Source organism: Oreochromis niloticus, linkage group LG20, assembly GCF_001858045.2.
Source record: "Oreochromis niloticus isolate F11D_XX linkage group LG20, O_niloticus_UMD_NMBU, whole genome shotgun sequence".
Classification (NCBI taxonomy): domain Eukaryota; kingdom Metazoa; phylum Chordata; class Actinopteri; order Cichliformes; family Cichlidae; genus Oreochromis; species Oreochromis niloticus.
Genome location: NC_031984.2, coordinates 1,654,036 through 1,681,897, shown reverse-complemented (window position 1 = coordinate 1,681,897; position 27,862 = coordinate 1,654,036). Strand labels below are relative to the sequence as shown.

The following is a 27,862-nucleotide window of genomic DNA, read 5'->3' as shown; positions in this document are numbered from 1 at the left end:
CTTAAATCTGGGACTCTCCACCATTTGACCCTAGAACTGAAGAAGCTTCTCGGATGAGAGGTGAAACGTCTTCAAGCAACTTAAAGAAGTCCAGACACTTTTCTTTCCAAGCTCCTTAGACTACGATGACCTGGATGACTGAGAACCTTCACAGACATCAGTCCAGATATTTCTGTGACAGTCTGTCTCTGTTCTCTCAGTGCCGTCAGAGATAACTGGCAGGTTCGCCACCCAAGGCTGGCTGATCGGACTCATCAGCGCCATCGTGCTGCTGGTTCTCATACTGCTCATCCTCTGCCTTATCAAACGCAGCAAGGGCGGCAAATATGCAGGTACGCCGCGGTGCGCAGCTGGACTCACACTCTCTGACTCACACAGACTCTAACACAGAGTTAAAAGTTTCTTTGTTTTCACAGTGAAGGACAAAGAAAGCAAGGAGGTGGACTCTGAAGCTCGACCAATGAAAGATGAAGCCTTTGGAGAGTACAGGTGGGCCTTTTTGAATGTCACTCATGATTACAGGTTATGCTTTAAATGCATTTGCTTCCACAAAGAACAAAGTGCTACGGTGGCCCTGCAGGTACAAAATACAGGAAGAGCACAAAACACAGAGCGACCCTACGATTCGAGTCAGTGTGTTGTTTTGTTTTTGCACAAAAATCCTTTGTGTTGTCTCAGCAATTTATATAAACAGTGATAATATTCCTGCAGTAAATCAAATTATGAAACTTTGTTTTGTTTCTGAAACATCCGAGTTTGACGGGTTCCTTTGAGCGTGCAGCTCGTCATGCTCGCAGCTCTCCTTCCTTTCATTCACTTTTCTTTCTCCCTTCAATGCTCGGCCTGCAGATCCCTGGAGAGGTAGGACAGTTCACCCCTCTGTAACTCTCACATGCGTGTTTGTGTGTTTGTGTCGTGATGCTGTTTAGGTTTAATGAAACTTTTCATTCTGTGTGCATTTTGTTGATTTTTTGTTTAAGTGGGCATCATTAGCATAATCAGCATCAGCCTGGAGTCCTTGAACACCAGGAAGAATAGAATATTTTATTAGCATTTTATTAGCATTTTATTAGCATTTTATTAATGTGTTATTTTATATTATGTTATTTCATATTTGTCTTTCCTGCATTTTGAAAATTATTTATTTTATATCATTTCATTTTTTATTTAAATACTTATAATAACTTGATCCTCCTTTACATGATTAACTGTTAAAGAGGATGTACTTACACCCATGCAGTTTCTTTCTTTCCATTTTCAGTTTGGGACAGATTTCACAAATTTGACACAGTTATGACGTCACCGTGTCCGTGTGATGCTACACAGCATGTTTCTTCATTTATCAGACTTCACTTTTTTGTCTGTGAGAATTTACACTGAGTCTCTGTGCCGTCCTCCAGCGATGGCGATGAGAAGCGCTCGGACAGCCAGCAGTCTCTGGAGGAAAGTAAGATGGGCAGCGTCGACTCTCTGGCTGAATACGGGGACAGTGTGGACATCCAGTTCAACGAGGACGGCTCCTTCATCGGCCAGTACAGCGGCCGGGCATCTGTTCCCCACGGCAACGAGAGCTCGGGCCCCGCCTCCCCCGTTAATGCAGTCCCGCCTCCCCCCGTCGCTCCCTCCATGTCGAGCATCCTAAACCGGCCCAGCTAGACACACACTGCAAAACATACACACACACACACACACACAACTATAACCAAATGCAAAGGGACAGACCACTTCAGACTCCACTGCCTGTTACCACACACACACACACACACACACACACACACACACACACAATGTCAGTACATTCCACTGGTTTATGCAGTGAAGCTGTTTACAGGATGTCTCACTTTTCAACACAAAGTTTACACACACACACACACACACACATACACACACACACACACACACACACATACAACGCCGTGATTAGAAACTCATATGAGCGAACAAACTGAGGTGAGGGTGAGAGCTGCACCAGCTGCTCCTGAACTCACTGAGTTGTGTTACATGAGCTCAGTCTGTTTACTGAACATGTAAAACTTCTGATTTTGTAACAGCTGAGATGGTGTTGGGGACGTGTAGCCCGGCGAGCAAACGCAGCGAATGTTATTCTTGCAGCATTTGATTCAGCTTCACATGTCAGTAACTACTCACACAGATTAACACCCAAATGAGTCCTTGGAGACAGTTTAAGAGCTATGAAACTTAAATTAAATTCATAATAAAGGGATACATTTTTAAAACACAGACTAGTTCTTATGTAAGATTATTAATGAATATTAAAATTCTGGACTAACTTTTTGTAGTCAGTGACTACAAAGCAAACAGTTTGCTGGTCTGTTCGGAGCTCTGGAAGAACCAAGTGACAGCTGATTGGCTAACGGTGAATATCAGCTTAAACATAAAAATAAAATAATAAAGCTTATTAATACTAATTCTGATAAAGGATCCATTCTCTGTGCATTTGAACTAATGCAGTTTGAGCTTCTGATGTCCTCTCCGTACCCTTCATGACGAGTTCTGACACCTCAGCATATCTCAAACTAGAAAGTCACCTGAGCGGCTGCAGGTGGAGCTTCCTCTGAGGGTCTTCGGTCTAACTCGGTGCCGTTCAGACTGACACATATCTCTGGATTTATCTGGACTTCACCAGGTTTGTAGTTACCATGTTGTGGTTTGATTACACGATGGAAAGCTTTCTAATTGGACACAAACAATTTACTGTTTACTAAAGTCTTTCCTGATTTGATGAATGTAATTGCGAATTAAGCCGGGACTCGCTGAGATGGCCTTAAAGTGAAACCAGTCTCAGTCTCATAAGGAAATGAGTTTCATGGCTCAGAGTGTTGCGTCTGATTCTGGGTTGCTCCATCTGTCCACCAGGACAAAGCTGCTCTTTGACTTTTTACATTAGTTTGAGTGGTGTTTGCACATGACGCAGTAAAATTAGACTTTAAATAGAAACTTAGAGAAGCTGGTGCAGCTCAGCCCAGGAGATGATTTATGGGAGAGCGTCACAAAGAAAAAGGAAAAATCTGGGAGTTTTTCATCTTTCATCTTGGACCAAATCACTTTATTTCATCGTAAACAAACATTTCAGTCTCTTTTTTGTTTCATTAGCATATTTATATGTAGATTTTTTATATTTATGTGTTTTTGTTACCAACTTATGTATCTGAGTTTGCATGCATGCGTCATGGAACAGTTTTTGCTATTTATAGATGCATGCCAGCTTCCAGGCATTTCTAAAGCATTTCATTGATATTTGAGTTAAAGAGCGTGTGTGTGTGTGTGTGTGTGTGTGTGTGTGTGTGTGTGTGTGTGTGTGTGTGTGTGTGTGTGTGTGTGTGTGCTTGCTCTCCATCCCTGCCCTTTGACCTGCAGAGAGGGGAGCTCTGTTGCCTTAAGAGAGTCCAGATGAACCTCCTCTCCTGCCTCTTCCTGTTAGTCATTTCTCCTCAGACGCAGCTTCATGTGGAAAAGTTTTCATGCTGCAGTTTCTGCAGACGTCCATTACACCCGGTAAATGGCCAGCAGGCGGCACAGTTCACTGCTTCAGATGTTTCAGGGCTGCTTTTGAATGTGATTGGACAAATTCCTATGCACACACACACACACACATATGCTGATGAACACATGAAGTGGAGGCCCACATGGCGGGTCCTCTGTAGCAAAACGGACCCTGTGACGGAGCGAGGGAGGCGGCGGAGGAGAAAGAGGATCAGATGTAATCGCTCTCTGAATGTAAATAGAACCTTGAGATTGTCAGTTTTTTTTTTATTTCCATTGCTTCTTTTCTAAAATCATTGAATTGCAATTTGTCTTTTTATCTTTTGCTCTGTTTGATTTTGTACTTGTATTTTGTATCAACACCCTCCCCTCCATCGTCTAATCTTAGGTTTTCCTTTCGTGTCGCTCAGTAGCCTCCAGACGTTTAGCGAAGATTAGAACAGTAGAGAGAAAAAACACTTCATTCATTCAGTTTCTTTATAACGCGTAGCAATGCAGCTAATAATACTGATTATTAAAAAGCTATGTCATAAATGTTTCTACAGCTCGCTGTGGCAGAGCTGATGTTCTCTGGATGGACCCGCACTGGAAACAGTCTTATAGCTCAGAGGGTTTATTTCGTTGCCTTGGACACGCTGCACTGATGCCACTGCTGATCAATAAAAAATCAATCTGATGAAAATATGTGACGCAGGATTACACACAGGGACCCCCGTGTTCGGACCCAGAGCTGACGCTTATTCTTAAAGTTTGTCGAGCAGAGAGACAAACCCGACGACGCGATTCACGCAAACCGCGCGCAGCCCATCCTACCAGCCGTGGATGTCACCTGGATTTCTTGAGTACTATTTTCAGAGGCGGATTAATACATGTTTGATTCTTTAATGAGTATTTGTCACAGCAGGACAGCGTTTGTGACTCACATTCAGAACAATAACCACTTACTGTAGATATAAAACTTTAAACAACCTTCCAAAATGATAGTTTCCCATAAAAACAAAGTTCATTACTATCCAGCAAATAAATTCTCATTATAGTTGAATTCGTATGTTGTTCTGTAGTGAGTGTCTGTGACTGCAGGAGGGTGAATGGGTTTTCCCCTCCATCTGTGGCTCTGAGGTATAAACTGGTGCGCTCATCCCACACCATCAAACACGATATTATTCCTACTTTTATTTTCACTTGCTCATTAGGCCACAAATGAATTCAAACAGGCAGGAGCATTTTCTGGGATGCAGGGAATTACATCACTGTGGTTCTCTACTGTGTGTTTGTGTGACCATAAACTACATCTAAAGGATGGATGTAGCTTTTGGGCCTGAAAAAGGTGAAGTCAACCTAGAAAAAACCTGCATTCTTTCCAAAGCCCTGCAGGGGGCGACTCCTCTGGCTGTGTCACTGTGTCTGTGACTCAGTGACAGGCCTGTCCTACATTTTAGGACAGGGCGTCTCTTCCCCTCAATGCTCACTTCAGGCGTCAAAAAACAAATCTTACTAGAGAAAACTTGATGTTTCACAGTTTCCAGACAAAAAGTGAGCCCACATCCAGCACTGGTTTCGGTCTTTTCAGTGGATTTTCCTGCAAAAGAAAAACTACAAGCGAGCTAGAGAAAGCTAGAGTGAACTCATGTACAGGGAACTGCGTATCTCGAGCTGATTAATCACTGCTGATTGTGAAATAACAGCAGCAAGCAAACGCTCGTTTCCTTTATGTACAATAATCCAAAGTCCGACCTCATCTTGTTGCCTTGATGGCGTCTCCCCGCCCTCGACCCCACTCCCGTCCGTCTGTCTCTCTGCTCGGACTCTGCTGTACAGCCCTGTCTGTCTGCCCGTCTGTCTGTTTTTGTCGCAGCCTTTTTTTATACATACATGGGGAAAAAACAACAATATTAAAAAACACTTAAAAAAATAAAAGACAAAAATGTAGTTATGCATAATAATTCTGCTTACAATAACAACAGTGCTGTAATCTAATCAGCTACGATGATGACGTCAGTGTCTTCCTCATGTGGTCAGTAACACAATGAATCAGTATCACAGGATCTAGCAGGGAGGTTAAAGTGGGAGGAGGGGAGGGAGAGGGAGGGGAGAAAAGAAGTCACACATATGTATACAGGAGAGGGGCTGCGTGGGGTGGGAGGGGGTTACTACAATATTGAGGTGTGCTGATGTTGTACCTGCTTGTTGCGTTGTGCGCTGAGCTGTATCTGACGAACTAACCCAACTGTCAACTAATAAACATGGACTACGCATATCCTTAACTAGTGGCTCATTTATGTGTGTGTGTGTGTGTGTGTGTGTGTGTGTGTGTGTGTGTGTGTGTGCATTTTGAAAATGTACACTTCTGGAGCTGTTAAAGAGTTCAGTTCAGGTCTGACCAAAGTTATTAACCTCTTAACATCCTCGACTGTCCCAGGGTGTTTGTGTATTTGAGTGCACAAATCTTAGGGAACATATTTGAGTCTGGTTTTCATCCATCTATACATCCAACCATCCATACATCTTGATGTATGCTCAATCATCATTCAGTCATTATGCAAATGTACTGTTTAACAGATTGGGGAAACCTGCAGTCAGCTGAGACTGAAGAAGTCACTTGGATGAGTGACGAAATGTTTCTCCTACTGAAAAGCTACGTCCAGATGAACAGAATCAACTTTTGGGGGCATCATCCAACCATCCATCTTCTGTTGCTTATCCAGCAGGTCTTGCAGGGTCAGGAGTCTAAGCAGGGACACAACTATTCCGGGGGGACACTGAGGCATTCCCAAGCCAGCTGAGAGACATCATCTCTCCAGCTTGTCCATTCTGTTTTTTGGCTTAAAGGCAAACTATCTCAATCAGCTCCTTTGTGAAGAGTCAGGTCTGCTCTGAATCTCTGCTGAATGACCAAGCTCCTCTTCTATCGGTGAGGGAGAGCCCAGACAGCAAGGAAGGAAGCTTATTTTGGTACCTTGTATCCAGAACTCCTTCGGTCACAACCCTGAGCTCATGGCCACAGTTTAGGCTGACTTCGTGCTAGCACTCTTTCTGGCTGAGAACCATGGTCTCAGGCTTGGAGATGCTAATGCCCTCTGAGCTCCAATCTGTCCCACTGTAAGCTGGAGGTCATCATTTGATGAAGCCAACAGAAGAACCAGGTCATCCACAAAAGTACATCCTAAGAACATCCATCTCAGCTGAGCTGTTTTGAGTCTTTTGGTTCAGCTTCCATTATTATTACGGTCTTTTGTGAGTTTTATTTCTGGTGAATGGACTGCTTCTTATATAGTGCTTTTCTACTCTATCTGAGCACTTTACACAACGTGTTCATTCAATTTTTGTAAGCACTTCCTTAAAAAAAAAAAAATCACACACATTCATACTCCAATGGATGCATTGGAGAGCGAAGGGGTTAGTATCTTGCCCAAGGATATTTGGCATGACTAGAACAGACTGGGATCGCACCAACAACCATCCAGTTAGTATGTGACCTGCTAACTGGATGGTTGGTGTTCTCCACCAAACGTACGCTGGCCAGTTTTCACACATGCACTGCAGCCATGAGTTTTTCTCAGCTGGCAGACTAACTGCCCCAGCCTCACTTTAACTCATGGCTCATTCTGTAGAAAGCATCTTTTAGTTACTTACTTTACTCATAAGTAAGAATCATGGATGATGTTAGCCGTCTTATTGCATGCTACTCAACAGCAGATGGATTTGTGCTTGTCAGTGTTTCAACATTTCGCTCGATTGATCTATGAAAGCTTGGACTTGTAGTAAAAAGTTGACCATTCACATCATGTCTTCCAAACCAAGCACAATTGTTTAAAAGGAAAATATGTCTTCTGATGCTTGCAGTAATGATATTTTTATTGGGTACTTAGTCAACCTTTCATCTGTAAGAGGAAAACAATAAAAGGATTAATAGCCACACCCTCATGCTCACGGTCAGTTTGAATGATCAAACAGCTGATAAGTGGCTTTCAGTGTGGTGAAATGCAGGAAGTGATTTCATTTAAACACACACGACACAAACTGTCAGAGTCCTACACCGCCTGTGTGACATCACAGCAGTGTTTAGACAGTTAATGTCCTCCTGAGAATTTCTTTCTCAGTATTTATCATTTAATTCAATTCAAATATCGACGCTGTGCCTCTGTAAAACAGTGTGTTTCAGTGAAGCTGTGCACAGCTTCACTGAAACACACTAAACTTATGCCACATTCCAGATACCTCTGAACTCGGATGTCAGAACTTGTCACTCCTCAGTTAACACATTCCAGAAAAAGTGTGGAAAAACAGGATCTGCTTTGGTTCTTTGGCAGGTAGAGAATACAAGACATAAACCACAGATGCAGCACTGTGAAAACCTGGTTCCTGCACCGCTCAATTCAAGGTGCTAAAAGCGTGTGCCCACCAGCTCACCCTCATCTTCACCAGACTCTTCATCTCTCACTGGATCAGGCAGCCATCCCATCCTGTCTAAAATCAGCCACAATCATCCCAGTGCCGAAGAAGTCTCCCATCTCCAGCCTGAATGATTACCGCCCTGTGGCCCTCACACTGGTAATCATGAAATGCTTTGAGAGACTAGTCCTTCAGCACATCAAGGATTACCTCCCCCCAGAATTCGACCCCCACCAGTTTGCATACCGCGCAAACAGATCCACAGAAGACGCCATCGCCACAGCCCTCCACGCTGTGCTGAGTCACCTAGAACAGCGTCAGAGCTACGTCTGAATGCTCTTTGTGGACTACAGCTCAGCCTTCAATCATCCCGGACATCCTCATCACCAAACTGGTCACTCTTGGCCTCCCTCCTCTCACATGTGCCTGGATAAAGGACTTTCTCACAAACCGGCCCCAGACTGTAAGACTCCGCCCTCATCTCTCCTCCACTCGCACACTGAGCACCGGCTCCCCACAGGGCTGTGTGCTGAGCCCCCTCCTGTATTCTCTCTACACCCACGACTGCAGTTCGACCCACAACAACACTCTCATCATCAAGTTTGCTGATGACACCACGGTAGTTGGACTCATCTCAAAGGGAGACGAGGCAGACTACAGAGAGGAAGTCCTGAAGCTGGCAGCATGGTGTTCAGAGAACAGCCTGGCACTGAACACCAAGAAAACCAAAGAGCTCATTGTTGACTTCAGGAGGCACAGCACTGACTTAGCCCCCCTTTACATCAACGGGGAGTGTGTGGAGAGGGTCCACACCTTCCGGTTCCTTGGTGTCCTCATCTCTGCTGACATCTCCTGGACAGACAACATCTCAGCAGACGTCAAGAAGGCCCAACAGCGGCTGCACTTCCTGAGAGTCCTCAGGAAGTACAAGCTGAACTCCAACCTGCTGCTGACCTTCTACCGCTCGTCCATTGAGAGCCTGCGGACATACTGCATCACGGTATGGTACGGCAGCTGCACCAAGGCAGATAGAGTGAGGCTTCAGAGTGTGGTCAAGACAGCACAAAAGATCATCGGCTGCCCTCTCCCCTCCCTGATGGACATTTATTCCTTCCGTTTCCTCCAGTTCCTTCCCAAAGGCCATAACCACCCTGAACTCACACATGCACTGATAACACATATTGTAAGCTAAATATAATTCCCTCCATTTCTTTCTGTTCTGGAGAAACGTCTGCCACACGTCTGCCTCTCCTGCCCCACACCTCCATTTTTCAAACTTTTACAGTGGGTGGAGACGAGTTAGGCTCAAAGCTGTGAGTCAACAGAAGATGAACAGCTGCAGACTAGTTAAGTAGGATTATCAGACCAATGATTCCAAAAGAATGCATCACAATTTTCTGCTCAGCTGGATGTGAATCTGTAAGGAAAACTGGAATGACGCTGCTAAATACAGACACGGTGGAGAAAACCTGACGTATCTAATCTATAAAGATCCCCATTAGTGCCCGCCTTGGTCTGGGTTACCTTCCCTCCACTCACTCATACATGTGCCTACAGTGTGCATTATTTCCCACAGAAACATCCCAGCTAAAAAATAAGAACACCTGCTGGCAGGTAACGACCAGCCGCCATGCTACCATCACTTATTCAATTAGAAAGGCCACATTGCCTGTCACAGCACCTCCCTGTGGTCACATATAGAACTGTGCAGGCTGTCACAGCTTTTAGTAATCATGCTGCACCTTTGTGAGAATGTATTTCCTCTGTATTTACATTTTCTCATATCCTACTTTTTGTCCTGATAATTACATAATGTCCCATTTCTACATTTCTCTTTCCAGCCACATACAGACTACTGTCTACACAGCCCTTCACCAAATCTCAGCATAAGGCCGTTCTTTCTGATTCTGGAAGAACTGTTAAAGCACATATCATCATGTACAGTTAGGAAGAGCAGATCCCAGCAAACTAACTACGGAACAAGGAAGAGTATGTCTGAGTGAGACACATTAATAATGCTGACACGAATTTACAAACTCTGCAGGACAGATGTTCAGTATTTTATCTGAGGACTATTTTCTAATCCTGGAAGCTAAAGTGTTTAGGATGTCACGTGTCCTGTATCGTCTCTGTAATCATATTTGTGCAGATTTATTAATCATGTTCAGGTCCACACGATTTCTGCGAGACTCTGCTAAAGACAATCAAATGTGGGGCACTGTGTCTGACGGGTGGATCAAACTGTGTATGTCCAACTCAGAGACAATCACCATGGGAAAGGATTTCCTGCTCCTGTGTCTGACTTTTAACTCTCAGCAGTGAGTTCTGCCTGACTCTGGCTCAGCTGTCCTGGAAAGTGAAAGCAGTGCAGAGGGCCTCAGGGGCCCTCGGGGGTCGGAGGGTGTGGGGGTTGGGTGCATTCTCGCCGACAAACAAACCAGCTCCTTAACGGCCAAGAAGCACGTGACCAAGCGTCTTCCACACGAAACAGTCCCGTGACCTTTAGGGAAACAGTGTCGGGGGGGGGGGCCCCTTTAAGACTGTGACAGGATGACGGCAACGAGGTGAGAGCAGGGCGCGCGCAGCATCACGACGATCCTCACAGGAAGGACAAAGAGGAGGAGGAGGCGTGGCACACGATGGGCGCGTCATTAACGCACGGGCTCGTGCTGATGTTTATAATGACAAAGAGGCGCGAGACGTTAAACCTGCAGGACTAGTTAGTCTGTGACAACGAGGACCGGCCTCTCCGCTCCGCCCAGCAGCGCCCGGCTGGCTCCACGCTGCCTGAGCGGGCAGAGACACGCACCGTGGCTGCATGCAGCAGGCACGGAGTCATAACACGCAAACAGATATTGCCACGCGGTGAGCCACGAGCAGATCTGCGGGATGATGAACGGAGAGCGGATCACAGCAGCCGGAGGAGACACGCAGGGGGCCGCGGGGAGGACGCTCCGGTTCCAACGGCCGCACGGTGAGTGACGGGCACGCGCACTGCGCATGACCGGGTTGTAAGAATAGCAGCCTGGTTATGTAATAAAACACACACACAAACACACACACACACACACACACACACACACACACACTTCCTCTTATTTCATTCATTCCCACAACACAGTGTGTGCGCGTGCGCGTCACCGTGACGCAAACTGTGGATAATGTCATTGATTAGTGAGCAGAGGGCGTTATCATCATCATCATCATCAGAAATGCTGTTAAAGCCAATCAGCGTGCGCGCGCACACACACATTATATAAGGACTGTGATATATCGGGCCTGCTGTGAGCGCGCACATATGGCACAGCGCGCGGAGCTGCTGTCAGGCATGTGCTGGGTGGTGCTGCTGGTTTGATAAGACACGACCCGCGTGGGGAATGGAGTCCAGGGAGCAAAGCGCGCATCCCATGCGACGGCGGCGCGTGCGGTGTGAGAGCACAGGTGAGGTTTGTTTCCCTCATTCAGAGAAACGCACGCACTGACCCTCCCCCAGGTCACACACGTGACTATTTTTGGTGAAAACACCTGAAGTCTGGCTCGATGGTCACGTGAAGTGAGAGCCGATGCAGGGCCGGACCCGCTGTCTGAGAGGCCGCGGGCAGAAATCCGAGTGTGGGCACCTTTTAATGCTGGAGGAGTGAAAGAATGGAGACCTGGGCATAATTAATAATTTAGGAAACGGTGGAGACTACTTTGAGCCTGCGGTGTCGGGCAGCGCGTGCTCACACGGCCACTTTTCTTTTCACGGTTACAAAACCGCAGTTGAACAGCAGCAGGTCCTGTCTTTGGACTCTTTACTTATCAATGTGTGAGCGATGGATGTTCTGCAGCGTGGTGGCGTGGGTACAGCTCACTGCATGGTCAGCACGTCTGGGCCTTAATCGCCACCGTGTCAGTGCTGGGTTTCACTCCTGTGATAAGAAGCAAATATGTAGTTGAGAGCAGGATCATCTGCAGTACGTCATGCGGTCAGGCCTGAGGAATGGTGACTGATGTACGCCGTGCTTTTTTAAACTTCAGGCCGTGGTCATGTATCAAACCAACAGCAGGTTGCAGCATGTCGCTCATGTCTAAAAATATAGTAAAATTGAAATTTCCTGCATGATTTTGGTTTCACTTCAATTAATGACGACAAAGTTCACGTCCCGACTGCAGGGAGGTCTTTCCACTCTGAGGTCTGTTTGGTCAACAGCCTGAGAAACTGTGGCAGCTTGTGTGTGACTGAAGCTCTGTGATGGTTTCCTTCGTGTTGACATGATTCAAGCTCGCAACGACTGTAACGTGTAGGTGTGCAGCCCTTTTAAAAGACGTGTTTATGTTGAGTTAAGTATAGCAGTGAATACTTGTCTCTCTCGGCTGGTTTGCTCTGTCATGGATGTAACTTGGTCTCTGGTCCAGTCCTGGGTGGGTTTCTTTTTTAAACTAATAAATGTGACTTTTGTCCACTCCAAGCTGATAAAATTCCCAAAGGCATTTTTGGTCTCTGTTTTCAGTCCTGACTAAAATGTAACTTTTTGTATAAATCTGAAAACGCCGGCTGAGGAGATTGGAGTTCCTACGGCTGATGCACTGCATGCCTTTCACACAGCTTCCTTTCATGAAGGAAGGAAGAGGCATGAAGACAACAATGCTTTGCTGGTTTTCACTGAAACTCTTAAGAAATCTGACTTGTGGATGGATTCAGATTGTGTCCAAGTTCAGTCATTTAGAAATAATCAAAGACCGAGGATCTTTGCCGTGCTCGGTGTAAACCACTAAACTACAGAGCCACTAAAATATTAATGAAGTACTCAGGCCTGAAAATAAACTTTAAGTTTGCAGAAGAGACGTAGTCTTTTTTTTTTTTTTGAAACCTCGGTAGATGAAAACTGATGAACTCTGACCTCAGATTCTTTGGTTTTTAGTGTTCGACTCACTGTTGAAGAAAACTGTGACGTGGGAACAGGAAGCGTGACTTCGTAGGAAATGTTCTTGCTCAACTTCAACTTCTCAGAGCCGTTGATGACTTGAGCAGATGTGCGTTTCACATGTGACCCAGCTCCTGTTTGCTCACTGGGAGTTTCAGCAGAGTAAACATCAGCATGCCGCTCGCTGCAGGAGCTGCTTATGTTTAGCCTCCTCTCTTTTTATATGTTCTGTCAGTAATACACATCATTAATATTTTAACTTGTGTGTAGAAGCTATAGTCAGACCCAAACCACCAAAATGACATGTTTTTCCTTTATTTAACTCTCGTTTATTTGCCCCCAAAATTCAAATAAAAGTCAGTGATAAGATAAGATAACCTTTATTAGTCCCACACGTGGGAAACAAATTTCCCACGTGTGGGAATCGATGGATCCATGGATGGATCCATGGATGGATCCATGTTTTTGTGACCGTGGGAAGCTCGAGTACTCGCCAAGAACCCACGCAGACATGTGGACAACACGCAAACTCCCCACAGAACTCCAGCTGGCCACTGGTGCAGTGGTGCAGTGGTTAGCACCGCTGGATCACAGCGAAAAGGTTCTGAGTTCAGTTTCAGTTCTGTACAAAGCTTTGTGTCTGCTGCAGCGTGCAGTCGAGGACGGTAACAGGATGTAGTGTGACGGGTGTTTAATCTAAAGATGCCTCCCTTGGACTGTGTGCAAAGGTCCACCTTAGATACCTTAGATAAGCTTTCTGTTTGCGTTCAGGCTTTTATGTGTTTATGGCAGCATCGCGCTGAGGAGACGAGTGGAAGCCGTCTGTCTCCTCACTCCTCAGAACAGCGCGCCGTCCTGTCAGCGAGCTTGCAACGCCTGTTTGCTGCCGTCCTGTCATTTACTGCCATCTTGTGGCCACTGTTGGTTACTGTCTCTGAACGCTAGCTTTGACAAAAAAAAAAATTGATATCTGTAATAATTAATTTTTGGGAGCTTGACAATCATGTCAGGTAGAAGTCGGATTCATACTTCGACCTGACCTGACTGAAGAGCTCAGTTTCCCTTCTCGCTTCCCTCTTAATCTCTCTCGCTCGCCCTCGTCACGTCTGGTGTAATGTCTGCTGAGCGCCGTTTTATGCACTTACGGTAAAGCAACATGTAGACTTCAGCTGCATAATTATTATAACGTCCCTCCTCCTCCGTCTGTCTGCGTCACTCTGTGAGACGGAGAGCAGGACAGGAGGAGCTAACTCGACTGTAAATAAGAACAATCTGCTGAAAGGAGATTAGATAAACTTTTTTTTAATGTTGCTTAACTCGCAAAGGAATGACGTTCAGCACCGTGCAGCAATCGTGAGCCAATTTCATTTCTCTATATTTTGCCGGAAAATGGATGTAACGATTTATTGAAGAATGTTCAAAAAGATGCATGGAATAAAAACATATAAGGCAAAAAAGGATTTCTGTGAATGTAAAATGAATATTTTGGTATGATCGCCTTTATTTCCCAGCAGTCTGAACTCTCTCAGGTAGATTTCTGTCATTTAAGTGTCTTCAGTCATTTTTCTTCAGGCTTCTAGAAGGACGTTCAGAGCTCTTCTCAGGATGTTTCTGCTTTTTGTCCTGTCCTCCGTCAGGATGATCCCACACTGCTGTAATAACGTTGAGGTGTGGACTCTGTGGAGCCCAGTCTGATGGCAGTGTTCCACTCTGTTTTCCTGCCTGGGTATATTTTTACTGCATGTATTCTCCTACTCCCAGTCGGGTGCTTTGCAGATGGCTTTATATGGCCGCTGCATTTAGAAGTCCATCAGTTTTAGCAAACACCACTCGCTCCACTGCAGCCCGAACCATGACAGAACCTCCACCGTGTTTCACAGATTTCTGCATGTAATTTGGCACACGTTGGCCAAGGGCTGCACAATTACTTGTATTTCACTTCCCAGAATTAAATGAGCCATCAAAGCAAAGGCAAGCCAATCACTCCCTAAATAAGCAGCCGACCACCCGTCTACATGAGCCTATCACAGCCTTTCCCTGCTCCATGCAGTGCGAAGCTTCCTGCAACAGTAACACTGAAAATGTATCCATGTCCGGCACTGCAGACATGGTGTTTGGTAATACTTCATTTTTAAGGCAGCTGATGTTAAACATGAAGGCATCACATGCACAGAGTGCTGCAGAGTTGCGTCTGCAGCACAAACAACACCAAACTTCTTCAGCCAGCTGAGGGACTCCATCAGCAAAGACTCCATTAACATAATTAATGCATTAAAGCCAACGATGCAGTGCAGCTCAGACGTGCTGAGGTCACCAGACTCTTTTACAGCAATGCAGAGATTTGTTTACAGTGTAACACACATTTTGTTAATCGTGACAAATATTTGTGGTCTCAGTATTGATCACAATGATGGCGATTATCATTTAAGCTGTAACCGTGCAGTCCTACCTCAGCCTCTCCTCTGGGGTTTGTCCTCGGTTTCTTCATTTATTTATTTATTTTTTAACGACACACTGAACACTTTGCTTAGATATGCTAAGATTTTATCCAACAGCTCTTTGGAAATGAGTTTATTGGTGCAAACATACTGTTTTATGCATGTCAGACGGTGTGGTCTTTGGCATGTTTTGTGACACATGAGTCGTAATAAAGTGCCTGGAGTTGGGTTCACTGAATGATTCATTGGTCAGCAGTTAAAACATTCCTCTGAAAATGTTCAGGTACAAGGAGTGGACTGAAAATGGCTGAAATAGCAGCAAAAAGAGAGAAAAAACCTGTTTGGCTCCTTGGAAGCAAAATCAAGACGTGTGCACAGCCCTGTAAATCACATGAAGGTGGATTAGTGATCTTTAATGCAGAAAGGTCAGGATGTCCAGGCACAGTCTGATCATTTCAGTCTGATCCACTCATTTGTTAATGCATCTTTTGTTTGGTAGAGTTGTTTTCCACACATGCAAAAACATGGCTGCCTCTAATAATTACATTTAAAATACATTTAATGAATTTTGTGCAGCAGGAGTTTGGATTTTCTGTTCTTGTTCCTTTTTAATTACATTCACAGTCATTAGTAATCCCCTGACCCCCTGCTGTGTGTGTGTGTGTGTGTGTGTGTGTGTGTGTGTGTGTGTGTCAGTCAGTCAGAAAGAGTAGTTATCTCAGGACTGGATTTAAATACAACAAGTCAGTCACCACCCACATGGTTGATATTAATGAAGACCTAGGTCATGTGACACACACACAGGGCTCGGCTGCTTTCATTGGGTGTCAGCTGATAGAATCACAATAGAGCCGCTCAGCATGGTCGTTACCCGTTTGTCACGTTACACCACTTCCTGTGTGCCAGGGCAAAGTTTACCGCAGCACATGGTGATTGGTGGATGACCTCATCGTAGTGTCTTTTACTGACTGACAGGCCAGCCGACCAATCAGAGGCACCGCATTCTCTGGCACAAACCAAACAGGTGTGTTAGCTGTTGAAGTGCTGCTGAAGCTCCTCCCACTCTGATGTGGTGTGAGAAAGTTCAAAATCTGAACACAGCTGGGAGAGCGCCTTTATCCCGTCCTCCTGTTCACACACACAGACGCGCACACACACAGCGTAGATACAGAGGAGAGGTTCACACACACAGACGCACACCTGGCTGTTGAAGCCATGTCGCAAACACTCACTCAGAATCCTCTGGAGAAGACCTGGGGTCCATGGATGCAGAGCAGGCTGAACAGACGGAGAGGCTGTAAGTACACAACGCACACATGCAGCACATGTGTGTACACACACACACACACACACACACGTTGTTTCGCTGTGACGCCTTATTTTGCTTTGACATGCTGATACTTGTGTTTTCTTCAGAACAGCTTGTGTGAATTCAGCAGATTTGTGTGTGTGTGTGTGTGTGTGTGTGTGTGTGTGTGTGTGTGACCTGACGGCCATTCACCCTAAAGGGTCGCTGTGTGATTGCGTGCAGTGCGGTCAGGACAGACTCAGATCGTCAACAATAACACGACAAATGTGCATTTAAAGAATTTTGTAAAGTACAAAGTGAAACTAAACATCTAAAAAAATCACAATAACAAAATATTTTGATGGAAACGTTTGAAAGAGTATGAAAACCAGGCTGTTGGTGGACTTGGACAAGTGTGTGTGGCGAGGCTCAGCCTGCCCAAACGGGCGTTTTGCCCACCCAATCAAACGTCAGGACCACATGGTTTTGTTTTTGTTTAACCGGTAGCGCAGAAAAAAACACCAGAATCATTTCTAGCTTCTGATTGGGTGGCAATTTTCCGATCTTCACCCCCCCATTAAAGGAAAAAATTCCCACCACAGTCAGTGCAGGAGTGTCTGACTCTGACCTCAGAGCAAAGCAGCAGAGCGCTCGTGTAGCTGCTAATTCTCTGCGGTAAAGTCCACATTTCTGCTGCTGATGTGACATCTGTATATATCTGAGGAGGAGTGCATGCAGAGGGCTGTTGTGACGGAGCTCGACGGTTGGGGTGAGCTGAAAGTAAGATCCCACACAGAGCAGCTGTCAGAAGAAGAAACAGACGAATGTCAGGTTCCTCTGAGATCTTCCCTGAAAGCATTCACTCAGATGTTGCAGCTTTGTAAGCATCAAACAGGCAGCCTAACAACGAGGGGGCGACAGCAGCAGGCAAACACCTGACCTAAAGCTGAGCTCAGACACACTAAAGAGGAAACTCACTGTTCCTCACCGCATGTGAACACCTTCCTAACCAGTGCTGTTTCTCACTGCTGCTTTCTGAGTCTGTGCTAAAGTTTTTATTTGGTTTTTTTATTTGGATCTTTTACCAAAGAATACGTGTGACATTTTCCCGTGTGACTGCCCCGTCTGTGCAGTCAGTGTCTGCAGCCTGCGGTTGGAGCTGTGGAGGTGGAGATGTCACAAGATGGGTCTGAGTGGTTTTAGGATGATTTATGCAAAAGGACTCATTTTTTGGGGGGGTCTTAACTTCACATTATTTTCAATCAGTAATCAGGTGAGATGTATTTATATACAACAGACACACAAACACAGCGTGCTTTACAAAAGCCAACAACAGCAAATAAAACAGAAATCAAAGAAATCAGATATACTGCTGATGTGGAAAAAGCCAGTAAATGAGAAGAAAACGCTGCACGTATTTAAAAGAACAACAGTAAGCTTCACACTGAATTCAGCTACACTTCCTACTTAAACTGCAGTAAAGTGCAGAAACGGGGGAAACAAACACGGATGAAACTGAAGAGATCACAGAAGAGAGAAGCTCGCCGTGAGCTTAAAATCACCTCCTTTCTGTACGGCGAACGTGTTTCTGTGTCTGTGGGAGGAAAGATTACAGCCTGTGACTCTGAAAAATGACTCGCGGTCAGACGGTGTTCCTTCTTATCACCAGAATAACATTTAGTCCAGCTCTAACCCTCAGTCGTACACTTGTACTGACGTCACAGAGAATGAAAGCTGCAGTCAGAGATTGTTTACGAGATGAGCCGAACATCGTTGTGTTGTTGCTGCCTCTCCTTCACAGCCACGCTTTAGCTTCTTCCACTTAAACTTTTCACATCCAGCTTTAAATCAAGATGATGAGCGTAAGAGATGAGACCGAGGCGTCAAAGAAACGAATGAAATAAAAATGAAGTAGTTTTAATGTCTTTGATACATTTTAACACAAAAAACACAGACATTAATTTATAAACGGTTAATTAAATGTATTTATTTATTAAAAGAACACCCAACAATAGAATAGAATAGAATAGAATAGCTTTTTATTGTCACTGTTACAAGAACAGTGAAAGGCAGTTTGGCATCTCTCCATGTGTGTGGAGTACACAATAGCATAAGTATTTACACAGTGACAGACAAATTTACATTTACACAAGAAAGATATGTACAAGTTACACATACACCTGCAAACATACACGCACATACATACATATATGTGTGTGTATATATACATATTTGCATCCGTACACACACACACATATTTCCACATACACGCTTACATCTATATACATACACATACATGCCATCTAACTAGCAGGTGCATTGAGAGGTGCAGTGTGATCAGTGATATTGCACATTGAGTGGGGGGGTGCTGTTGGAACTATACTAAATAAGGTTATAATAAATACAGTTTAAAGAGGTAAGGATGTTGGTTGCATTGAAGTATAAACAGAAATACAGTTTATAAATAAGGTGTAATGTCCATGAGTGTTGGCAGTGCAGTTATCCTCCAATCAGGGTGGAGGTAGGGCATGTTTGACAGCCTGTGGGTAAAAACTTCTGTTGAGTCTCTTTGTCTTCGACCTGATGGACCTGTAGCGTTTACCAGAGGGGGGGGGGAGTGAGTGTCCAGGGTGTGAGGGGTCCTTGATGATGATGCTGGCTTTCTGCTGAAGTCTGCCAGTATAAATGTCTCTGAGGGGGGTTAGTGAAGTGCCGATTGCCCGCTCTGCTGCCCTCACCACCCTTCCTTTTGTCCTCCGCGGTGCAGCAGTTGAACCAGAGTCTGCAGCAGTGAGTCAGAAGGTGGAGCTGTAGAAGTTTACTAGCAGTCTTTGGGGTGATTGGGCCTGACGTAGTTTCCTGAGGAAGTACAGCCTTTGTTGTGCTTTCCCTACCTGGTGGGAGATGTTTGTGGACCAGGTAAGGTCGGCCGAGATGTGGACTCCGAGGAACTTAAAGCTTTCTACCCTTTCTACCTCCTCCCCATCAATGCAGAGGGTAGAGTGCTCAGGTCGCTTTGTTCTCCTGAAGTCGATCACCATCTCCTTGGTCTTGGCTGTGTTCAGATGCAGATGCAATCATATGGCCCCCTTTAAACAAGCACTTTGGCGACAGTGGGAAGAAAAAAGTCCCTTTTAACAGGAAGAAACCTCCGACAGAACCAGGCTCAGGGAGGGGCGGGGCCATCTGTAGAGATCCTGCACTCGAGGAAGTGTGCAAGTCAGTGATTAAACAGAGTGCTAGCATTGTAATGTAGTAGCTGGAGTATTTTGCAGGTTTGTGTCAGTATTTATTAGACTGATATGTTTTTGAAATGTTCGTCATTACGGCTTCTTTGAAACGTCCGTGTGTGTTCCTCCTCGCACACCTGTAGTCACCGTCTTTGTGTTTGTACGTTTCAGCCTCGGTGCCCCAGTTCACCAACTCCCCGACCATGATCGTGATGGTGGGCCTGCCGGCACGAGGGAAAACTTACATCTCCACGAAGCTCACCAGGTACCTGAACTGGATCGGCGTCAAAACCAAAGGTATCGGCTGACAGGGCGGGGCTAAACTGGAACACCAGGTCGTCGTCACACAGATGGAAACACATCTGTTAGTGTGAGGTGTTCTTCTTTAATGTACCGCAGCTCATGTTCAGAGGTGCTGCTCTGTTTGATGCAGGTTGGAGTGATTTCTGTAAACCTTCAAACAGACGTGCTCGCTCTGACTGAGCAGCAGAGTAATAAAGTTTTTCAGGTCAAAGGTTTGTGAATAAACAGGCATGTTACAGAGATGGAGACCAGAGCAAAGGAACATTTTGGCCGCGGTGTTTCTGGCTGTCCGGAGGCTTTATTTGGTCTGCTGTGTGTTGCCAAAACACTTCCAGGGCGCTGAGGCCTCCTCAGGACTCTGAAGGTGCTGTGTGGTATTTGACACCAACATGTTAGCACAGGGGTGGGCAATCTCAGTCCACGAGGGCCGGTGTCCCTGCAGGTTTTAGATGTGTCCTCGAACCAACACAGCTGATTTAAATGGCTAAATTAGCTCCTCAACATGTCCTGAAGTTCTCCAGAGGCCTGGTAACAAACTAATCATGTGATTCAGGTGTGTTGACCCAAGGTGAGATCTAAAACCTGCAGGACACCGGCCCTCGTGGACTGAGATTGCCCACCCCTGTGTTAGCAGCACATCCTTCAGAGGATCCTCACACTGTCAGATTTCAAGGATCTACAAAGTTCATTACAGTCAGCATGGATCTGATGAGCCTGTTGATGACATTTAAATGATAGTAAGGAGATTCCCATCCTCCTCCTCATGGTCATAACAGCTGGAAGCTGTGCACATACTAACAAATCATTTATCTTTCTTCTTCATCAATGCAAAAATCTGTTATTCTCCACACGAGTTTTCCATCTGCAGTTCTGTTCACAGTGAAGCTGTCCAGTTTTATGGAGCAGAGCTTGTGTATAGAGACCGAAGCAGATGTTCTGTCAGGCTGTAAACATGCTTATGTCTGCTATGAAGTTTTAACATGGGAGTCTATGCAGGGGTGTCCAACTCCAGGCCTGGAGGGCCAGCGTCCTGCAGGTTTTAGATCTCACCCTGGGTCTACACACCTGAATCAAACGATTAGTTCGTTACCAGGCCTCTGCAGAACTTCAAGACATGTTGAGGAGGTCATTTAGCCATTTAAAGCAGCTGTGTTGGATCAAGGACACATCTAAAGCCTGCAGGACACCGGCCCTCGAGGCCTGGAGTTGCCCACCCCGGGTCTATGGGGACAGACTGACTGCTGGAGCCTCTGCTGGACGTTAGAGGAACTGCAGTTTGGTCTTTTTCAGCCGTCTGAAAGCATCGTGGGTTAGAACGTGTGCTGCTGTGAGCCACAGATACTGCTCCTTTCACACTGAGGGTGGTTTGTGTTGTTATAATCCTTCACGACTCATTCTCCTAACCTGTGATGGTCACTGCTAAAAGTCAGCAGATGGCATCCTCATTAGCACGTTTAGCTTTAAATCTGGCCTCACCTCTAACCTCTGAGCGTTGTTAGCGGTGTGTTATGTGTGAGCTCATTGCTACTGTTAGATCCAGACCCCGTCACTGTGTCAGCAGGATTGTGTTTCTGTGTGTTCCAGTGTTTAATGTGGGGCAGTATCGCAGACAGGCCACGTGCTCCTACAACAGCTACGAGTTCTTCAGACCCGACAACGAGGAGGCCATGAAGATCCGCAAGTACGAACCCTCAGCTGCACGTTTGTCACACCTCAGCATTAAGGTGTTATTGTGTGAGGCTGTGTTTTTGAAACACAGCATGTTGCTTCAGAGGAGCCAGACTACGTCGTCATTTTTAAAGTGCTCGTGAGCAACACGTGTCCAACTCTCTGAAGGTCTTTAAAAGTTATTATTTGGACATTTGCTACTTTTTTCTCCCATTGTCAGTCCAGTTCTTGTACCCGAGCTGTGAGTCGTTTAGGCGTAAAGACTGAAAGTTATCGTACCAAATATTCATTTTCAAGCTCGTTAGAATTGTTTAAACTTTGTTTTTAGACTTTTGTTGTTGAGTCAAAAACTGGTCTTAAATAATCTGTGACACAAAGTGAGACGTGGAGCTGGAGCAGTTCACTGAAGAGACAAACTCACGGTCCACGATCTCGGCCCTGCAGGTGTTCAGTCGGTCACGCTGACCTGTAACACTCCTCTCTCTCCTCTGCCGCCACTGAACCACAGGTGCTGCTCATCACGCTCCAAGCTGAAAACGTGGAAACAAAAAACATACATTTGATGTCCTGCAGATAATATCCACACACATGATATTGAGCTTTTGTAACCCTCACAGTGGTCAGAGCACAGCAGTATTTAATGTGTCAGACTTTAAACACTCACTGCTGTCCAGCTGTTCTTTGGCATAACTGAGGTGCATGAAACACAACACATGTGCAAACATACATGGAAATGCAGCACGAATGGCTGAAGCTGTTTCCTACTTTCCAAAGAAATGAGGGCTGAGTCCCGCCTGCTGACAGTGTCCTACATCATTAGTGTGTCTGTTTCTGTGTCTGCATGCAGGGCCTGTGCCGTCGCTGCCCTCCAAGATGTGTGTGAGTACATCACCAGGGAGCAGGGTCAGGTGGTGGTGAGTCAAGCTTTCATTTCCAATTTTAAATAAAAATATTAATAAAACAGCAGCTTCCTCCAAACTGCTCAGCAGCACATTTTTGTTTGTAGTGGACACACAAACAAAAAATTACAGTGACAAATCTGATCTGCCTAAAACGCCGTGAAGAGAAGTCGGCACTTTGTTTCAGCACAAAAGCTGCAGCGTTTGCTCTGCGTTGGTCTTTCTCTGCGTGAATGTGGCTGCAAACTTCTTTAAAGATGCTAACATTAAACATGCGTTTAAGTACGACTCAGTCAGCCGTCCTGTAGTTACTCGTGTTATACGATCTCTGAGTCTACAGACACGATCGTGTGTGTGTGTCTGTGTGTCTCTGTGTGTGTATTCATATCTTTGTGGGGACCAAAAATTGGAAGTTTACTAAACTCATGGGGACCAAAATCCTGGTCCCCATGAGTTTGAAGGCATTTTTAGGCTTAAAATGTGGTTTTAGTGACAGGGTTATAATTGGGTTAGGGTAAGGGGCAAGATATGACTACCTGACGTACACGTGTGTGTGTGTGTGTGTGTGTGTGTGTTCTAAAGAAAGATTGACCATGCGATGAAATCGATCTAACATGAAACACGTGTGTTTTACGTGGATTTTTAGGGGTTATTTGCATCTCAATAGGGAAAAAAACGCCTTATATTTCAGGAAATTGTAAAAAGTCTCAGTTTTAAGGGTTTGTTGTTTTCTACAGTGAATAAAAGTTGGGTTTATGTGATGTTCACATCCCTGTATGAGCAGCTATTAAAGTCGGTCAGTGTGGGCTTATTAAGTTTGTCTCTTGAAGGTTTTTGATGCTACGAACACCACCCAGGACCGCAGAGAGGTCATCCTGAACTTCGCCAAAGAAAACGGCTACAAGGTTAACTTTCTTTCTTTTTCTTTATTAAAAATAGAAATGTGTACGTCAAACCTCTGTGACAGGTTCTGTTTCCCTTCCTGTTCAGGTTTTCTTTGTGGAGTCGATATGTGACGACCCCGACATCATCGCTGAGAATATTAAAGTAAGTGAGCCGCGGCCGAGGCGAGTCGCTGCTCGGAGCCGGGATCCGGTGCGATTTCAGTTTGTTTTTGTTGGAACGGGCTGAACCGAGCTCGCTGTGCCAGCTGGCGGGTGTCTTGGCAGGACCTGGACTGGTTTTTGTTCCACAACAAAAACATGTGGAGAAACCCTTCCTGCAGCTTCGCCGTCCTTTTCTCTTGTTTTCTCTTCAGTTTGGCTGGTTTCAGACTTCATGTTGTGCCTGCAGCTCACGTCTCTCTCAGCATGTGTCGTGCTTTAGTCGTGACTTTTCCCACTCTCTCTGCCTGAAAACAGCAAGTGAAGCTGAGCAGCCCGGACTACGCCGGCTGTGACAAAGAGGAGGCCGTGGCCGACTTCCTGAAGAGGATCGAATGTTATACGATGACCTACGTCCCCCTGGATGACACCAAGGACAGGTGACTACCCCTGCTGTGGAAAACCAGCTTCTGAGTTACATCCACACCTCGTGGTTCACCGTGGGCGTGGAGGCAGATCAGCCACACACTTTCTATCGTCCATGCTAAATCAAATAATATAACTTTACACAGACAATTTAGAATTAAATGATCATCAGATTAATCTAATGTTTGCACAGTCAATATTTGTTTGAGTTGATGCCTCTGAAGTCCATTAAATATGACAATATGTTTAAATTGTAATAAAATGTGGAGCGAGAGCTTTGTAGTTTTCCGGGTTGTACCTCTCAGCCGTTCCAGTGGTTGCCGCGGTGGATTCCTCAAACACGAGCCAATAATACGGCAGGATTCCTCACATGACTGTGGCTCAGGAGGCTGAGCGGTTTGCCCACTAATGGGACAGTCTGTGGTTGAATCTTGGGCGAGATCCTGAACTCTGAGTCGTCCCTGAGCATCCACCAGACTGAGGAAAAAAACAAATACATGTGCATTAAGTACAAATGTAACTAAGTACAAATATGATGGCAGAAGAAATGAACAACTTTAAAGAATGAAATCTTTATAGGAGCTTCACATTGATACGTCGCTGTGTCTTCAGGAGGCTGACAGGTTGTTGGTCCTGCGTCTTCGGACTGGGCGATCTGTGTCTTTGTTACATAAACCGTTTGTGTCCAGCAGAGGGCAGGAAGCTAAAGAGGGCTGACACTTTGCGTCTCTCTCCTCGCCTTCCTGCAGGAACTTGTCTTACATTAAAATCTTCAACGTGGGCAGCAGATACCTGGTGAACCGGGTCCAGGACCACATTCAGAGCCGGATCGTCTACTACCTCATGAACATCCACGTCACCCCGAGGTCCATCTACCTGTGTCGCCACGGTGAGAGCGAACTGAACCTCGTGGGTCGCATCGGAGGCGACTCTGGGCTTTCCTCTCGCGGGGCAAAGGTTAGTTTTTTGTTTGATTTTTTTTAAATGCACCCGTCATCTCAGTTCATGTTGTCGTCAGTGAGATTTTTCTCTTGCGTGTCGGTCAGTTTGCCAGCACTCTGGGGACCTACATGCGTGGGCAGTGCATCAGCGACCTGAAGGTGTGGACGAGCCACATGAAGAGGACCATCCAGACCGCAGAGGCTCTGGGAGTCCAGTACGAACAGTGGAAAGCTCTCAATGAGATCGACGCCGTACGTAAAGAAATGGCCACTTCGCGTAGATGATTTCTGCTCGTTTGTAAGAAACGGTCCGAGTCTGTCTTCCTGTGTTTCACTTCAGGGTGTTTGTGAGGAGATGACGTACGAGGAGATTCAGGAGCATTTCCCCGAGGAGTTCGCACTGAGGGACCAAGACAAGTATCGCTACCGCTACCCTAAAGGAGAGGTGGGTGTGGACCCTGCTTACACCTGCTGGCCAGCAGGGGGCAGCTGCTGTGTAACAGGAGTCACTATGAGTTTAGGTCTCGGCCGCATGTTTCATCGCTTACTGAATAAAACATTAAAGTAATTTTTAAAAATTTGGTCCCATTTGAGTCGGATGATAAATCCGAGTGTTTGAGGACAAGACGAGCCTCGTTCAGCTTCACTCGTTGACAGCAAAGTGACGGATATCTAACTGTGTGTGTCTCAGTCGTACGAGGACCTCGTTCAGCGTCTGGAGCCGGTCATCATGGAGCTGGAGAGGCAGGAGAACGTTCTAGTCATCTGTCACCAGGCAGTCATGAGGTGTCTGCTGGCCTACTTCCTGGACAAGAGTGCTAGTAAGTGGTTCTTCTGCAGTGACTTTGCTGAGGCTCGCCTTTACGCTCATGTTTGTGATTGAAAAGTGATTAAAACCACCCTATGAACTCACCGCTGAGAGTACAAGATCACATCTTTATATTTATCTTTCACTGGATTTCTTTCTTCATGAAACAAAGAAAGGATGATAGAGATTCCCTGAGTTTATTTCTGTGGTTAGAGCGCGATGGCAGGAATCAGAACTTGTGTCATGCTGTGGATAAACAAGTGTAACATTTCTGTCTCTGTGTTCAGACGAGCTGCCGTACCTGAAGTGTCCTCTGCACACGGTTCTGAAACTCACTCCAGTCGCTTACGGTCAGTCTCGCCTTCTTCTGCCTCTGCTTTTAACGTCCTCCTCTGTTGGTAGCATTAAAACAAGCTCGTCCTGCAGCGTAAACTAGCAAACATGAAGTAAGATGATGAAAGTCGTTTTTAAACGGCGTGCTGGTGGTAGAAGTCACGACGTGCAATCACAGCCTCTGTTTTTCCCTCAGGTTGCAAAGTGGAATCTGTCTTCCTGAACATCGAGGCCGTCAACACACACCGAGACAAGCCGGTGGTAAATATGAATATGATTTTTCTTCTTTGTTTTAAACACAAATGGGCCGCGTGCACGAGTCATAGTGTTACCGAAACCTGAGAATGACCGAGGTGCAGAGGAACCGCACACACTCGGTCATTCTCAGAAAGCCGAACATGAACTAATGGTTTTAATAAATGCGAGAATCGTGTGTGTATCTTTTTATAATTCGTACAGATCAGTAAATGAAGCAGCTGCATTGATTCAAAGCGCTGCCACCCTGATTGTGCATCAGACTCAGTTTGAGTTTGTCTTTCTCAGAACGTCGACGTGGACCGAGACCCAGCCGAGGCCCTGGAGACGGTCCCTGAACACATCTAGGGGAGGACGGCCGGAAGGGAGCTCGTTTTTATTCACTGATGGAAAGTGGCCTTTTATTGTTTTTTAATTTAAGTAATCTTAGAGATCATCGCTGTTGTGATTGTTGCTGTTGTGACAGTTTGAAGCTTCACAACACTGAGACATTTCTCTGTGGTAGCCTCTTTCCGTTGTCGATGCACTTTATAACGCAGGGCCGAGGATGACGAAGGCAACTCTTCTACTGTGAAAAACAAAACAAAGTAGTGCTGAACATGTGCCGGGGGGTCTGCGTTACCACTCGTGTTTTTACTCCTCGACTCTCCCTCACCTGTACCTGTGCAGTAACCAGTGTCAGTCCGAACCATCATTGTAGGAAGCTATCTGTCCACACAGACGTAGAGAGTTGTTACAGAAGCGAAGCTGAAAGAGCCTTAAAGGACAGGTTGATATGATTTTTAGAATCACTGAAAACTTTTTTATTCCTGACAGTAAAACCGTCATGTTTGCTCTGGTGGTAAATGTACCATCATTTGTATTCTGATCTAATCAACCACTTAAAACCACATTCACCCATTAAAACAGGACTTTTCCACCATCACACCTGTGGGCCTTCTTCCAGGGCAGAAATCAAACCTCCCTGAGTCGTGTGCTTGGGGCCTCGATGCTGATAAAACACCCAGAACACACGCTCTAAAAAAACAAGAAGTCACTTTTTTTTTTTTTTAAACCTGTCCCGTTTGGTTCTTTTGCCATCAGAATTATTGTCTAAAGGCGAAGAAAGATGCCCAACGGATTTACTTTACCAAATGGACCATCCCAGCCTTGCCGTAATGGTCCATTTGATTCACCTTTTATTGTTTATTTTATTTTGACTTGCTGAATACGGGACAGACTTGACTGGTGGAAAGAAAGGGGAGAAAGAAAGAGGGAAAGAAAAACAGCTGAGAAGAGGGACGGGGGAGAAGGGCAAAAACCAAAAACCAACAGAATAAGCAGACAAAAAATACATATATCGATCACCTGGATCACCTGTTGAGAAAGAAAAAAAAGAAAGCAAGCAGAAGAAAACGAGAGTAATAAACATCATCACAATGATATAT

General features: G+C 45.5%; 2 protein-coding genes across 6 annotated transcripts in view; both read left to right on the top strand.

Moving 5' to 3' along the window:
* LOC100712012 (neural cell adhesion molecule L1.1) overlaps window positions 1-5,768 on the top strand; it is a 44,487-nt gene extending 38,719 nt beyond the window's left edge. For 2 of the 3 annotated variants that reach the window (XM_005477792.4, XM_005477790.4), the window contains 4 exons: window positions 201-332; window positions 417-489; window positions 850-861; window positions 1,401-5,768. In XM_005477792.4, the coding sequence (XP_005477849.1) occupies window positions 201-332; window positions 417-489; window positions 850-861; window positions 1,401-1,656 (473 nt within the window). In that variant the 3' untranslated portion in view covers window positions 1,657-5,768. The remainder of the gene's footprint in view (window positions 1-200; window positions 333-416; window positions 490-849; window positions 862-1,400) is intronic. The other variant, XM_005477791.4, reaches the window with a different exon arrangement.
* A 4,683-nt stretch (window positions 5,769-10,451) lies between these two features.
* si:dkey-96f10.1 (6-phosphofructo-2-kinase/fructose-2,6-bisphosphatase) lies at window positions 10,452-27,435 on the top strand. Of its 3 annotated transcripts, none has more exons than XM_013271821.3 (14): window positions 10,452-10,870; window positions 19,931-20,056; window positions 21,647-21,743; window positions 22,578-22,644; window positions 23,460-23,534; window positions 23,620-23,676; window positions 23,991-24,112; window positions 24,848-25,055; window positions 25,145-25,291; window positions 25,380-25,484; window positions 25,731-25,860; window positions 26,135-26,197; window positions 26,377-26,441; window positions 26,724-27,435. In XM_013271821.3, the coding sequence occupies exons 1-14, from the start codon at window positions 10,786-10,788 to the stop codon at window positions 26,781-26,783; spliced, it is 1,407 nt and encodes a 468-aa protein (XP_013127275.1). In that variant the 5' UTR covers window positions 10,452-10,785; the 3' UTR covers window positions 26,784-27,435. The 3 variants fall into 3 exon arrangements, with proteins under 3 accessions (XP_013127275.1, XP_013127277.1, XP_013127276.1); XM_013271823.3 differs by lacking the exon at window positions 10,452-10,870 and adding an exon at window positions 11,168-11,337; XM_013271822.3 differs by lacking the exon at window positions 10,452-10,870 and adding an exon at window positions 16,309-16,538.
* The last annotated feature ends 427 nt before the right edge of the window (window positions 27,436-27,862 follow it).

Coding starts and splice junctions, on each gene's coding strand:
- si:dkey-96f10.1 (XM_013271821.3), top strand. CDS start 10,786: ATGATGAACGGAGAGCGGATCACAGCAGCCGGAGGAGACACGCAGGGG. Junction 20,057..21,646: donor GATCGGCGTCAAAACCAAAG/GTATCGGCTGAC, acceptor TGTGTGTTCCAG/TGTTTAATGTGGGGCAGTAT. Junction 24,113..24,847: donor CTGGATGACACCAAGGACAG/GTGACTACCCCT, acceptor GCCTTCCTGCAG/GAACTTGTCTTACATTAAAA.